The 15,936-nt window shown below is 38.3% G+C and overlaps 1 protein-coding gene across 1 annotated transcript in view; it reads left to right on the forward strand.

The window, feature by feature from the left end:
• TENM3 (teneurin transmembrane protein 3) overlaps positions 1-15,936 on the forward strand; it is a 407,391-nt gene that overhangs the window by 321,082 nt on the left and 70,373 nt on the right. The window contains exons 12-16 of the mRNA XM_041479936.1: positions 1,801-2,011; positions 2,533-2,634; positions 2,767-2,961; positions 4,263-4,463; positions 7,369-7,554. Coding sequence (XP_041335870.1) covers positions 1,801-2,011; positions 2,533-2,634; positions 2,767-2,961; positions 4,263-4,463; positions 7,369-7,554 — 895 coding nt within the window. The remainder of the gene's footprint in view (positions 1-1,800; positions 2,012-2,532; positions 2,635-2,766; positions 2,962-4,262; positions 4,464-7,368; positions 7,555-15,936) is intronic.

Below are 15,936 nucleotides of genomic sequence, written 5' to 3' on the forward strand. Positions count from 1 at the left end.
GGCGTTCTGATAACAGCATATGTCCTTATTACAGTACAAATACAAAATCGTGAATTGTGCTGTGCTTGTCAGCCATTAGTGGCCAATCAAGTGGTGTAGCCTCTTGTTCCTGTATCAAAAATACAGTTTTAATTTGAAATTGTCCTTCTACAAGAGTGGTTTCTTGTCATATTCAAATTACAAAGTCACAACTAACGTCTATGAATGACCTGTTAAAACTCAGAGCTCCCTGAGCCTTCCCTTTTTAAAAATACTAAAATCACTGGAGAGGCAGGAGTGAAAAAAAGCCAAAATTGTTTCTCTCTCTCTCACACAAAATAAGATAAATATTTAATACTCTGACAAATGAGAGTGTTGAATGGTTTTGAATAATTGCTCTCCCAAAATGATCGCATTTGTTTCCATGTGGCGCAGCGCATACAGAGCTGCCGCTCATCCTAATCACATTATCTTCTATCCTGCTCATTCAGACATCGCTGGAAAAGCGTCTTGGGTCTTGACAGAGTCGTATTAACTATGCATTTCCTTCACATCCTGGCTGGTGGGAAGATGATTCTGCATACTGGGGAGGAGCAATCTTACAATACCAGTGAATTTTGGCCTGCAATTTCAAGAAGAGAACACAAGTACTTAAACCCTTGTTCTGGGATAAAAGCTGTCATATTTTCTTTTGTCTCAGGAGTAGTTTCTGAAGGTCACAAGTCAGGGTGGAAAATCACTGATCCTCTGGTCCTGGGAACTGATCTTATCCCAGCTCAGGTGAATCAGTGGTTCACATGCTGGTCTTTACTTTAAAAGGCCCTGGATGTAATTTCATTTGAGAGAGATCTTCAACATGTGGAAAGATTGAATGTTTATGTGCTACAGTTCACTTCATATGATAAACATGTGTCACAGTAGAACTGAAACCTTGAACAGTCTTAGCAGTAAAAGCAGAGACCCTCTGCCACAAGCAAGAATGCTCTTCAATTTTCCTACCTTTTTAATTTTGCTCTATATGTATTATCTTTACATGTTCAACATGCAGAAGACAACTTTCAAGGCATGAGAGCAGACTCCAGATAGTGTAAAATCAGTGCAGGGCCTGGAGCAGATTTAGCCCTCCAGGTGCCTTAGCCCTAGTTCAGGTGCATAAACATGCATAGCATGCATGAAAACTTGTGCTGTGTGTTTGCTTGTTTTATCAGCTCAGATGCTGCTATATTTTTCCAAGCCCCATGTAGTTGTTAAAATACAGTATGTGCTGTCCATTGGTCTGAGGTACCATGGGACTTGGTCAGTTTGTCATTTTTGATAGTTGCAATGTTTTCTGCTTTCCTTCTCCTGTTTTGAGCTTCTGTGATGAGAAGTAAAGCTCTTTCTCTCCTTCCTCAAAAATTCCAGACTCTACAAAAGGGGGATTGAGCAGTTAATCCTTCATCTGAAATTAAATGAAGAAAAGTAGATTATTGGTATTGTATATTATTATTAGCCCATATGTATGTAACACAGTTTGAAAGTTAGCTCCCACATGTAATTAAGGTGCCAGTCATAACTGCAGACTCACTTCAACTACTATTTTCTTCCCCCAGTGTATGCAATGGGTTCATTGACCACTTTCTACTGAAAAAATCTTTCTAGTAAGCATGAGAAGTAGTTGGTAATTTTATTTGAATGCTTAGCAAGGAGCAAAGAAGAAAGGGTTGGTTTCAGCTCCTTCCCTGCTCCAAAAGGAAACTTGGTCTAAATACAAGCATATTGTCAGGGTGGTGCCATGGTCATCCTGTGACTTGTCAAGCTCTGGTCTGTGCTTTGTTGCAGTATGACTTTGTGGAGCTCCTGGATGGCAGCCGGCTGATTGCAAGGGAGCAACGCAACCTGCTGGAGTCGGAGCGAGCCGGACGGCAGGCGAGGTCTGTCAGTCTCCACGAGGCAGGTTTTATCCAGTATTTGGATTCTGGCATCTGGCACCTGGCCTTTTATAATGATGGGAAAAATGCAGAGCAGGTGTCTTTTAATACCATAATTATAGGTAAGCATAATCTTTAAAGCTTTTACCAAACACTAGCTTGGGGTCAGGTTTTTAGGAATTAATAGATAGGTTTTCATAGTTAAATTAGCATACTATTTTTTTTGCAGGCCTCACATTTATGTGTTTCTTTTGCTACTCAGAGTAAAACACAGAGTATATATTTTAATTTCTTGATCTAAGGCATAAGGGTTTTAATTTCTTAGTCTAAGGCATAAGTACTTCTAATGAAACAGTGCTTGAAAGGAGGATGCTCTTTTGATTATTAAATGGCACGGGACTAGATTTTAAGTATGGAGCTCATGTATAAGTTTTACACTTATAATTTTAGCCTTTATTTTGGAATATAATGTCCTAAGATACTGGGGGCATCAGCATTAGAAAATCACAGCTATTCATGCTCTTTGAACAAAACAAATCTAAGCACTTCTCAGAGCGAGAACAAGCTGTCAGTTAGTAGTGGCTCAAATGATAGCTACTTCATGCAGTGGGCACCTGAGTTATCCTTCTCTTTTTCCTTTTAGAGTCTGTGGTGGAATGCCCCCGAAATTGCCATGGTAACGGTGAATGTGTTTCTGGATCCTGCCATTGTTTTCCTGGGTTTCTGGGCCCCGATTGTTCGAGAGGTAAATCAGCCCAATGCTTTTCTCAAGTCAGTTTAAGTGACCATGAAGACAAATTCATCAGAAAAGCAACATCTCAGATGTTCTTTGGTGAAGATCTTTATTTTGATTGTTCTGCTGTGTTCTGTTTCACAGCAGCCTGCCCGGTGCTGTGCAGTGGCAATGGGCAGTACTCCAAAGGACGCTGCCTGTGCTACAGTGGCTGGAAGGGCACCGAGTGTGACGTGCCTACGAGTCAGTGCATCGATCCCCAGTGTGGGGGACGGGGCATTTGCATCATGGGCTCTTGTGCCTGCAACTCTGGGTACAAAGGAGAAAACTGTGAAGAAGGTAAATATTTTTGCCAGCACCAGCTGTTGTTGGTCAGGTTAACAGCTGGCACATCTGGCTCTATAAAGTTTTCTAGATTTAGATCTTAAGCACTAACGCTGTTTCTTCAGAAAACATTTTGCAATACTACAAATCAAGTTTTGGAATCACTAGTATCCCTGAATTCTACCGAATTATTGTACTCTGTTTATTCTCAAGTAAGCAGTGGGAAAATTCAAAGTAAGGTGCATGTAATGTTTTTGCTTGCCAGTACATTTGGGTTTCATCTGGCTGAAATCAGCTAAGAAGAAAGCACATGAAACACGTATGTAGGAATTCTTACTGAATTTTCCAAGTACAGAAAAATCATTAATTTATTGCATTTGTTAGTAGTCTTTTCCACTGACCAGATTGTGGAAAGTGCTGATTTGAATGCATCAGAGGGAAAAATGAGGCATTATTCTTGTGTTCCAGAGATATGCATAATAATTCATTCTGGAATGCTGCAAAATGCTGTTCATTTTCCATTCTATTTTTTTAGGGAGTAAAAACTGCTATTTTCTTCCCCAATCAAATTGATTTTATTGATCTCCACATACAAAGTAATGCAATTAAGTCTCTGGAATTAAATTTTCAGACCATTGACCCTACAAGTGTAACATTTTATTGAGTCAAATTGCTGAATTAAATCTCATCATCTAAAGCACAAGTGAATTAAGACAGATAGACAGTATGCAACTCATTCATTTCTGAAACAATTTGTGGGACCTTTATAGCTGCCAAAACTATGTGGTAGTGGATTGGGTAAGTAGTACCAGGGAACCGTGCTGCAGAGAATCCAACACTTCCTCCATTATGATTAGGCAGAATCAAGATCAGTTGCCCAAGACCCAAAGCCAATCTTGCTGTAAGTCAGAAAAATGAGCAAACCTTGAAAGATTCTCCATTGATTCAGTGGTAACCTCTAATTGTCTTGATGTCAGTTATGTGCATGCACAACATTTAGAGGATCAGAAAGTGGTGTGAAAGGGAGGTGTTCTTGCAAGGAAAATTGCAGCTATCTAAGAAGTGATGACAAAGAGTGATTTACCTTGTAGCCAGAGAAGGGAGTCTGGCACGAAGAGATCTTAGTCCACTCTGTCTTTTCCTCATTCATTTTCTCTCAGCTTCAGTGTACTAATGTTTGCTTTAAAGATGGGTGCAATGCTGCCTATTTCATAAGGTCTTGAAATGTGAATGAAGCCCAAAAGTGCTGTTAGCACCTCTGGGTTGATTACTGTTGTTAGGATAGACAGAAGCTGATCTTTCTCCTCTCCCTGCAGCGGATTGCTTGGACCCAGCGTGCTCCAGCCACGGTGTGTGCATCCACGGCGAGTGCCACTGCAACCCGGGCTGGGGGGGCAACAACTGTGAAATCCTGAAGACAATGTGCTCTGACCAGTGCTCTGGCCATGGCACCTACCTTCAAGAGAGTGGTAGCTGCACCTGCGACCCCAACTGGACAGGTCCAGATTGCTCCAATGGTAAGAGTTAAAAGCACTGGCATTTTATAAAATGTTGATCTCTTGAATAGGGGCATTTTAATGGCATTACAGTGTTAGGACCTGACCTGCTGAGCTGATTGATCTCTTGGAGTTGACTTCAGCATGAACTGTAAATTGATTCAAAGGTTCAAAATAATTGATGAGTTTGAAGGATTTGAAAATCAATGTATTTGTTTGTAGCTTTTAACTGCCTTCATCTGGTAACTTCAGGTATTTCGCAAGCAAGCTCAGAATGTTCTTTGCATGATATGGATGTTTCCTAATACATCTACTTAGAAATTTAAAACTATGCTAGTGAAACCAGGGCCATTCACATTTTAAGAATCTCTCCAGCTAATTTGAGGTAATTTTCCTGAAAAGCAGCTAGCATTCAAGTTTGAAGGCAAAGGGAATGCAAGAATGAGTCTTAAACAGCTTTTGAGGCAGGGTGCAGGCTGCCAGGGTGGAAGGAGTTGGTTGGAGTGAAGAAGCAGAGGAATTTCTTGAAATATGGAACTGAGCTTATTAAAGCCATAGTCTGAGCTTAGAAACAAAAGGAGAAAACTAGAGGTACTAGGACAGAGAGCAGAATCTAAATATTTATAAAGTATGACAGCAGCTTTTTGACAAATAGGAGTTTTTTAGAATCTTGTTTGGTAGCCACATATCAAAAAAGAAATCATGTCTAACTGTGAGACATGTATTTGTCTAAAACAGTTCATCTAAGAACTCAGACGCTTTGTTAATGAAAACCGAACACATGGGCTAGCTGGGTTTATGCCAGCTTATGAATAAATATAACTTTTTCATGAGGAACCATCTTTTTGAAACAAATGTACTTCCTGACCAGGATCTGTGATACTTCATAATGGTGTATGCATACGGGAGTGATTGAGTTCCAAACACGCTAGAAAAAGGTGACAAAGAAAAGAAAATGTTGTCTTCTGTAAATTTTGTTTAGAAGAAAAAATCCTTTTTTGTTTCTAGCACTAAAAATGACTATTTGTGTTAGACCCTGTCTAGTTCTCAGGCAAAACATGGATCCCCTATTTACTGACACGTCCTCTGTTCTTCTTTTGATGGCCAGTTATGCTCCATCTTTTACTTATGTTTCATGGAATGATTTATCATTAAAATAACATAAAATATTTCTGATCTCAAATATTTCAAGTGTGTCAGACTCGCAAAAGAATGCTTGTAAGAACATGCAGAGATTATTTGCTGAAGCTGTGCAAAATGACCTTCAGAGCAGTACACGAAAAAAAGTAAATCTTACCCATAAACATGTTGTTAAGCTGTTAGATGAAGAAAAGAATGAGTTACTTCCATCAGAGGGTTTTATAGGTTTGAAATCAGCAGAGCTTTCCTCTATCTTCATCAGCAGTTTGTCCGTTAATTAGCCCTTCAATTCCACTTCAATTAAATTAACTCTAATTAATAAATTCATTACAAAGATTGACGCACCTTGCTCAAAGCTGGTGTGCTAAAAGCTGATAAACACCTTCACCCTAATGAAAAATTGATTAGATTGAAGAGAAATAAACCTTTCTTTCTCAGAGCTGCAGTGACGTTTTGTGACTCTGAAGTTAATCAAACCGTCTTGCATCTTTTAATCAAAAATTTAATTCAAAGTAGATATAAAATGCTATATAGTTGGTGGGGGGGAAAGGAGGGGGAAGTTACAGCTGTCTTTCTCCATAAAGGTTTTGGGCTGTTTCTTACAGGAAATGTCACAGCTCCTTGATACTGTGTTTAATGTTCTACAGCACTTTGAGACAGCAGAGAGAAAAACACAGTTGAACAGGAAACTGGAAACCTTTCTTGCACTGAATGCAAGTTTCTTTTGCTATTAAAAATTATTTTGGTCTTTTATTACTGAACTACTTGCTGTCTTTTACAAGAAAAAATAAAAACTAAATATAGTATTTATATGAACCATACATGGCTACAGCTAGCTGTATTCCAAGGAACTAAAAAGTCCCTCAGGCTGTATTGTATCTGTTTTTTTGTTTTCTGCTTAGCAGAAGTAAAGTTTGCTGGAGTCTGACTAAATGAACCAAAATGGTAAATGCAAAATCTGGCAGTGTAAATTATCATCTTGTATTAGCTGAGACTTAATATGTGTTGTTTGGCCTCCGACTACCTTTGGCTGTTAACATATTTTTCAATTATTCTATCAGATACGAGATCCTGTTACTATATGTAAATGACAAGTTAAATTGCTGTATGTTGATTTGTTTTTTTAACAAATTATTATTGAACCAGACTGTTCGTACCTGTCACTGATACAAATTTACTGAAAGTAAAAGAGTAAAATGATCTTTTATACTTTACAGATGTGTCAGTGTGTCAGCATAGTGCTAATTTGTCTCACTAAGGCTGATTCTTTATAATGAAAAATGTGTCAGTAATGGCACATTTCAACTTTGAATGAAAGCAGGGAGAAGAGTATGGAGTGGAAACCTTGCTAATTTGAACTTTGTCATACTAGATGTTCACTCACCATAGACAATGATCTAGGTATACCTTACATTTTGTCACTGTGAGTACAGTGTAACTTTTGGTAGGTATGAGTGCATATAATCTAAGATACAAAAGGTTACTCTTAAGACATATGTGACCACAAAGAAACATGCTTGAAAATTACTGCAAGCTAGCAAAAGAGATGTGAACACTTGAACATCCCTTAAGTCTGCCAGCTAACTAAAAGAGCATTAGCAAAGAGATAGAACTGCTCTCTATTCTGTTGAATCTTACGTGAAAATGTCTTTACAGTACATTCCTTTGATTTAACTTTCAAAGATTTTGCCTCTCTTATTCTTCACATGTTGAACTGAAATTTAGCTCTCCTAACTCCAGTATTCCCTGTCCCCCCCCGGCGCTGGCCGCGTCCCTTTCTCCGCAGAGATCTGTTCGGCGGACTGCGGCACGCACGGCGTGTGCATGGGCGGCTCGTGTCGCTGCGAGGAGGGCTGGACGGGCGCAGCCTGCAACCAGCGCGCCTGCCACCCGCGCTGCGCCGAGCACGGCACCTGCAAGGACGGCAAGTGCGAGTGCAGCCAGGGATGGAACGGAGAGCACTGTACCATTGGTAGGCTGCCTGTGCTTTACCCTGTCCTCGCTGCAAAGTGCAAACAGCCAGCGCTGCTGGCCGCCTCGGAATAAGGAGTGTGGTGCTTTGAAGAATGTTTCTTCAAAGCGAATATTTGCATGTGTCAGTCTGTGAAAAAGAGTTGATGATTTAAGAAAGGAAGTGGTTATATAATGGCTGGTCAGTTCTTCATACCTAGTTTGCCATGAAGAGAACATGGAAGAATTTCCTCTTCAATCTTTTCCCTTTAACTGCCTTTCACTGAGGGGGAGGTTACTTTTGTTTTGAATGGTAAATATACTATTTGATTTGTGCTTTTCTATTTTTATGCAATAGCTTTATGTCTTTTGGAAATGAAGCTTCCTACTGTTTTTCTTTCTTTTTTTCTCTTTTAAGGAGAAGAAGCACTAAAAAGTGACTTGCCTACATAAAAATGTCACTTTCACCAGTTAAAAAATGTTATCTAACTGCCCAAAATTACCTTCTTGTCAACATAATGTTCTATTTTAGAGTACTATCAAATTTCTTACTTGTCAGTAACGTAATGGCATTGATTGGGAAGAAGCCATCCTTATTACAGTTTCTGTGTTCCTGTAACCAAGTTAGTTCTAGTGCCTGAAAACCTTTGGAAGTTACTATACCATTATCAGTGGAGCTTTTCTTACCCAATCATTTACAGACCATATGTCCCATATAGAGCAGCATATCCTTCTCCACTACACACTAGGCTTTGACAGTGAGCTAGCATGAGGAATCATGCATGTAAAGAGGAGGACTAAGAAAACATGAAGCTATAGTGCTAAGAAATTCTCTTCCACACTAATGCCCCTTTGTGCAAGATGCTTCAGGTCTGTAACCGTGGAGTAGAGCTCTATCCAAACAATTTTTATCTTGGCAGAACCACAAAGAAAAACTTCTGCATGACAACAGGTAGGAAGCACAGGCAGAGGAACTGGCAATAGTCTGCATATAAGAGATGACTAGTTTGTATTTTGGTGAGTGGAGAGCATTGCATGAAGTTCATTAGAGGCTGTGCCAGGACTCACCCTGCGACTGAAGTGTTTATGTGACACATCTCCCAGGTACGAGAAGCATCATGGCTAAGCACTTTGAGGTGGATTGAATTGGCAACAAAAGAGGTAGCCACAGGTCACACAAAGGCAAGCATAACACTGCGTGATGAGGAAATCATGGATAATCTGAACAATCAAAAAAAGTCTAATTAGTAAAAAAAACCGCATGATTCTGTGTTTGGATAGATGTAGAAGGGATGGTTAAAAGAAGTGATGTAGCTGAAGCAACAGGATAGGACAGTAAGTCTAACTGCAGTGGACCTGATGGATGTGAATATAGCATGATTTGCTTTTGCCACAAGCTAAAAAGAGCCTGGAGAATTTTAACTTTCTTGGAAGTTTTGGAAGGGCTCTGACTCTGAATGTGTTAGCACAGCTAAGCCATAACAGGGACATGAGTATCTAGAAAATAGCAAAACCCAGGCTGTGCTCCCAGGTATTTTACAGCCCTGGCTGAGGGGCAGGTGGTGGTGCTGTAAGAGAAGCAGTGGTAAGAACTTTGGGGACAGGGAAAATGAGGGCCTATTACAGCTGTGTTAATTAATACCTACATCATTGTACCCAGAAGATGAGGCAAGGTTTTCTTTTTTAGAAGGGAGTCAGGTGTGAAAGTAATAAGATTGACTTCAGAATTATTTTTTACAGCAATCACAATTGTTTTTTAAAGGTTGGTTGGTTGTTTTGGGGTTTTTGTTATTTACTAATGAAATTGCTTGAACATATGAGGGAGAGGTAATCAAGATGCATCTGCAGAATCACAGGGAGAATCAATAGGGTTAACGTTTTTGAGGAGCTTCCAGAAAACATGCTGACAAAGAGAGCAGAGAGGTGGGGAGAGAACTGCTTTCTGAACAATAAATGAAAGTAAATATTTAGAAGTCGGATAAAGCCTTTCCCTTGACTGCTTTAACTTGCCAACGAGCAATTACTCAGCAGATCACTCTGCTGTTGGTCTCACTGACCTTGGCAGCATTTCAAGGGTTGTAGTTATACACGGATGAACTGCTCTTGAACAATTTTTCCAACATATTAAGCACAAACAAGTTTTTCCTCAGCACTGGGCAAGCAGGTCTGTCTTCCCACCTGTTTATTCTTTAAATTGGTGTTTACTTTCTGGCTGCTGCTGTAAAGATAGTTTGATTTGTTTATATTGCCCTTACAGCCTCCGAGGCAAGTAAAGAGGTACAGGCTTTAGCCTGCTGTTACATTTATTTTTTTAGACCTGTTTCTTTCCATGTTACAGAGAATCCAAGTCATTTTATTGCTCATTTCCAACAGTATTTCGACTTAGTGGGGGGGAAATTGCTGCCTCCTTAGCTTGGCAGATGAAGAGTCAATTTGCTTTTCTCTCATCTACCCTACAGCAGGTAGTAGCTTTTGCTTTTGCTTTTCTCTCATCTTCCCTACAGTAGGTAGTAGCTCTTTCTGAGCAATAAATTTCAAAAAACAAGGGACTTCAGAATGTTTCTCTGTGCAAACCAATTTTTTATTGTCACCCTTCATATGTAATCCAGACATTTTATGCTACCTACAACTCTCTATTAGTAGCAGAATATTTGCATAATTTGTGCTATGTGTATGAAAGACCGCCTACTCACTCCCCCTTTATATGTCTAAAAATAAGCAATTGCACCCTTCTTATTTCTAAGAGTCATTAGCCGTTTAGCTGAGGTACTGTGAAGCATTTTAGAAATGCAAATGTGTTCTTTGTTGCAGCTATTAGCTGGAAGCCCTATGAAGAGCAACAGCCAAAATTAACAGCTTCTTTGAGAAAGGAATATTGCAAAGAAACTGTTAATCTTAAGGGCATTTCACTTCACTCACTTTTGGGGAAAGGAATAGCCCTCCAGATCTCTGGCTGGATGTTCAAAATGTGCATGCAATTTCTCAAGGAGGCACTAACTGGAATATGTACCAAAGCATCTCAATCCATAACTCATTTGATCAAAGAATTTGTGGTATTTATGTAAAGCGTGAGTGGCATTCAAAATGGCAAAAAAAAATGTTTTGTACCTCAGTTGACAATTTTTATGTATTCTTAAATGATAACTGTCTGTCCAGTCTCATTTTCAGTTAGCCCACTGTTTGCCCATTGTAAGTTGACATGTGTTAAAACATAGAATGAAGGAAAAAACCAAACCTGTCTCCTTATTAAAGCAAGGTAGTCCTTAGATGTGTTTCTCTCTAATATCATTTAAATCTTAGATTGCTTCTTGAATTATGCTGATTTTTACATATACTTCAAAATATTTAAATATAATTTAGTCAGAGGAAATTATCATTACTCTAAACTGCCAGATACCTATTTAATTTATTTTTTTTTTTTTATATTTTAATACCTCAGGATGTTGGGAAGAAAAATCGTAGGTGATTGCAAAGGTTTGCTTTTTTTTGTTCAGAAAAAATATTTAGACATCTGCTTATCTGGCTTCATCGTCAGGGTTTCCCTAAGGCTGAAGATGACAGGACTGGATTGGAGAAATAATATACTTATGTATTTTATATACTTTGATCTGTGATAGAGAACAGAGTAGACTAAATAGAGCAGGGAGCTGGGGAGGTCTATTTGTTTGAAGCAATGTGTATAGTAAGGTGGACAAGATTGTTTGAACTAATGCAGTAACCCTGCTGTCTGTTGCTGATATCCGCTGGTCTGTTACGGGCCTTTGGCACAGGGCAGTGCAACTTTCATACCTCACCTGGTATCAGCCACACTTGTGAGCCACTGCCTTTGCTCTGAATGCGTACTTCCACGTATTTATGTCAAAGATGTTCAGAGATAAGTACATGCTCAGCATTTTGATGAATGAATCTAATAGGAATTAGCAAAACTCAAAACTTGGTGCTATTTTTTAGTGTCTTAGGGGTTTGAACTATATATAAACAATGTATGTTTCAAGTACTAAACAATTTAAGGCACCTAAGTTGCTTGTAATCTCTTCCCTCTGGAGAACTGTAGTCGTAAAATCATAGGATCATGAAATAGTTTGGTTTGGAAGGGACCTTTAGAGGTCAACCCCCCTGCAGTAAGCAGCATCATCTTCAACTAGATTTGCTCAGAACCTCATCCAGCCTGGCCTTGAATGTTTTTAGGGCATTCACCACCTCTCTGGGCAGCTTGTTCCAATGTTTCACCACCCAATTGAACAAAACTTCCTTAAGTCTAGTTTGAATCTATCCTATTTTACTTTAAAACCATTACACCTTGTCCTGTCACAACAGGCATTGCTAAAATGTTTTAATGTAATGTTTCACAATTTCCTGTATCCCCATGAGAACGTTAAATCAGTTAAATCAGCAGTTCACTGCAGAGCTATGGAAACTCACTTGTCAATTGTTTATTTGGTCTGCAAGTGACATTCATGGGTCTGAGGTGAGCATCCATGTATTATTTTTTGAAGCTCAATGGGATACGAGACAGCAGATGCACAGCTGGTGCCCAGGTGATAGCCTGGATGAAAATCTGCACTGTAATTAAGTTTTCATAACTGAGTTGTGATAAAGTATGTTTTTGTTTCCTTTCTGTCCTGGCTTGCAATGAGTTCAGTGACCCTCTCCTGTCTGAGTAGTTGTTTTGTGAGATTGGAGCAGATATTATTTCAGAAATATCTATTATTTTTTGTGATATAGCTGTCATGTACCATGAGTATATAAGGTAACTGTCATAGGAAGCCCATAAATATGAATACTTTTCCAGCTGCTTTTCCGTTAAACTCTGTTAGCTGAATGAAATTAGTAAATAATTATGTTGGTGGGGAACCTACTATGTTGATGTGCTGTGTAACAACTCACTTTTACAATGCGGCCTAATTTTTTCTTTAGATTAAATTAGTTTTATCATAATCTAAATTGCAAATTTGCCAATTTGCATTAAAACTATGCCTTCTTGTTCAGAATTGTCAACACCTCTTTTTTAAAAGTCTTTAGCATTTAGCATGGGTGGGTAAGACCATCTGTTTATAAAGCTTGCCTGCAGCTCCATTACTTAACACAAGACAGGTTACAGCTGTTTAATTGTTACCATGTTGAACGATTATCTTTCAATCCAAAATTAATATTTGTATATGTATGCATGGAAAGCATATCGCTAAACAGAAATGAGCTAAATGTGGATTAATGTCATTAAGCATTCATATTAATCCCTCAGGAGGGCTAAAGTTAGCATCATGGTACTCCATGCTACTTTTGAGTGCCACATGAGGCTGCTTTACCTGGTGTGCAGAACTGAAAATCAAAGCTACTGGTGGTTCACTGAGAAGTGTGCAGCTTATGTTTATACTCCAGTGAGAACAGGGATCTAATTAGTCTATTTTCTAAGAATTTCGCCTAAAATTTAGTTGAGAAAAAAAAAAAAAAAAAAACCCCAAGAAATAGCAAATTATTTATTTTAACCTTTTTCTTTGCATGAAAAACAGTAGCATTCAAATCAATCAAATGAGAAAAATTAATTTTCCTCAGCAAGGAATTTCTAGTTTCATTTATTTTAGCCAGAAAATCAGAAATATCATCTGGTTTAGATATTCAGAGTTATTAAAAAATAAGTCTAGAGCACTTTCCCATAAGTGTGCTTCCATTAGCACAGACTGTTCTGGAGACTGATTGAAATTGTTTTCTGACTGGGGACTAACACAAAGGCATCAGTGTTCTGGTTTTCCGTGTGACCACAATCAGGTCAGCATAGGCACCAAAGTGTACAGCAAGTGTTGAGGAATGCTGAGACGGAATCTCCTCCATTAAGTTAGATGGCCTGCACCTGTTCCCTTCAGCACGTGTTTAGCTTGGGGCTCCTTATACTACAGATTTCAAATATGACTGCAGGGAAATGACACTTTATCTCTATATAAAGATCAGAGAGCAAGTAAAGACAAATGTGTTCCTTCAGTTAATTAAATGAAGTGCTTATAGAAAACTTGATATGGCTGTATATCATTACACTATACATTTTTGACACACGGGCTCAAGAGAGTAAGTCATGAACCAGTTTGAGGGTTTGATCTATCTTCTCTACATTTGCACATTAGCAGCACAGATAACCAGTACTGTGATGGCCACTGTCATTTCAGTGCTGATGCTAATTGTCAAGCATGGCTCACTTTTCTTGGAAGTTTAATTCTTGATGATATTCACATTTCAGAGCTGTTTAATGTGTCACATATTTATTGTACCTTATTGCATGCACAGGAATTTTTCATAAATTTTATGATTCTTTTGAAATTTTTTGTCCCTCAAATTGTAATAATTACTTCTGTATGGATATAATGTGTAATTATCGAAATTCCTAAATTTATGGTTTTCTTTAGTTATGGGTTCATGGAATCATAACCCGAATACAAGTTTCATCTTAAAAATAAGATTGTATCTGAATGAAGGTATGACCTTTGACAAACAGTTTTTATCAGATAAAATCAACCAAATATTCAAAACTAGTTATATCCAGTATCAGTTAGTTCACCACAGTATGGTGAGTGAAACCCTACTTTCAGAACACCTGACTGCTTTGCAGTTGGGATTTTACAATAATATTTATACCTATACCCTCAATGCAAAAGCCTACAAGGAAGAGATTATGACTTTCTTGGCATCCAGAGGACTGATAATCACAGTTTAACAAGATTTCATGAAATTTAGAACAAATTTGGGGTTTATATTTCATGTGCCTAAAGGGCATGTTATTAAATTGCCAGACCAAGCTTTGAATATGCCAAATATCTGTACATTTGGTAACCATAAAAATACTCAATTACCAGGTGAATTTAAGATGGAGTATGCATTTTTGGAGCTATGAAAAAAGTGAGTTATTGGTCAGGCCTTAACACATTTCAAGACTGAGGATCTCAAATACAAATTAACTGTTAGCATACTTTAAATTGCTAATTGGTTAATTTACATGTAAATGAGGACCACATGTGAAGTTCACGTTTTCAGAAAGCAGCAGAATCCTCTGAGATGTGAAGAATTTTAAAACCTGTTGTGAAGCTTATTTGAGCTGAAGTGGCCAGAGAGTAAGTGCTTTTGTACATTGTATTGTTGCATGCTGGTCAGACCACATTCCATAAATACTTTCAGTCGGGGAGAAAGATGGAAACTATAATGCTTCCCATCCTGATCCATGCCCTAATGTGTTTTCAAGCTAAATTTATCTTTCGTGCAGTTCTTAATGTGTCAGGTTTTTACCTGTCTCTGAGGCAGGTCTTCACAAGTTTCTTGATTCAAATGAACTTTTTCAGCCTGTACATGTGGGATAGTTTTAACCTCTTAATGGTATATAATCTTTCTTCTAAATCCTCTTCTAGCTAAACTAATATTAAGTAGGAAACAACACTGCTCATGATCTTAGCAGTAGTCCCAAATTTCCTGTGTTTACTACATCTTTAAAAGTAACTGAATCTTTTATTCTAATACATATATAGCTTTCCAGTAGTATTGGTTAGAAATCTTACTTTACAGTAACATTGGGATGGTCTCCAGAACAAAAAATATAAATGATAATGTGTTTATGTGCCTTTGTATAGAGATCTCATAAATGATTGCTGCAAAGAACAGTTGCAGTTTGGCACGGGATAACTTGCAGTATTTAAAATGCATAAACTATTAAAAAGATATGAGTTCAGGGTGATAACAGTGTTTTAGCTGTTGCAAGGAGGAAAAAAAAATTGTGTGAAACTATAATTCCATCCATGTGGTCTCCTTTACAAGAAGGGCAAAGGGAAATTTAGGAGTAAAAAAGTATCAAAAGGGGAGAGTGTAATCCTCCTCTATTGGCAGCAATGCTCTGAACATATGGTCTGTCTAAGACAAGGTTCTTACAAGCTCAGAGGATGGATGATGACTATGAGCTTCTTACAGTGGAAGAACATGTGCTTTCAGTACTGTGCAGTGACGAATAGAAAGAATTGCATTTGCAAATGATACCAAAGCCTGCTGCCCCCAAGCACTTTGGAAGACAGGACAAGAATTTTAAATTACTTTGACAAATAGCACAGACTATGCAGAAAAACAAGGTGCAATTCAACAAATGCTGGCTTCCATCCTTAAGAATAATCAGCTGCACAAATCCAAGTTAGGAAGCAGTTTGCCAGGCAGAAAACACTGTAGGAGATGCTGAATTTGACATGAGCAAACCTTTCTAAAGACAGGCTACAAGAGCAGCTTTAAAATTTTGTGAATTCTGGACTTCTGTAAGTTTTTGGTAGAGGCATGGAGCTCCTCTGAATTTGCATATGGATGCATGCTTTTTTTAGTCATTCTTTGGGAGGGAAAGCAGTTGGCCTAAAAGAATAAGTATGCTATTCCATAGGTCTGCTGTAAG

Source organism: Pyrgilauda ruficollis, unplaced genomic scaffold (genome assembly GCF_017590135.1).
Source record: "Pyrgilauda ruficollis isolate IOZ18807 unplaced genomic scaffold, ASM1759013v1 scaffold5, whole genome shotgun sequence".
Classification (NCBI taxonomy): Eukaryota; Metazoa; Chordata; class Aves; order Passeriformes; family Passeridae; genus Pyrgilauda; species Pyrgilauda ruficollis.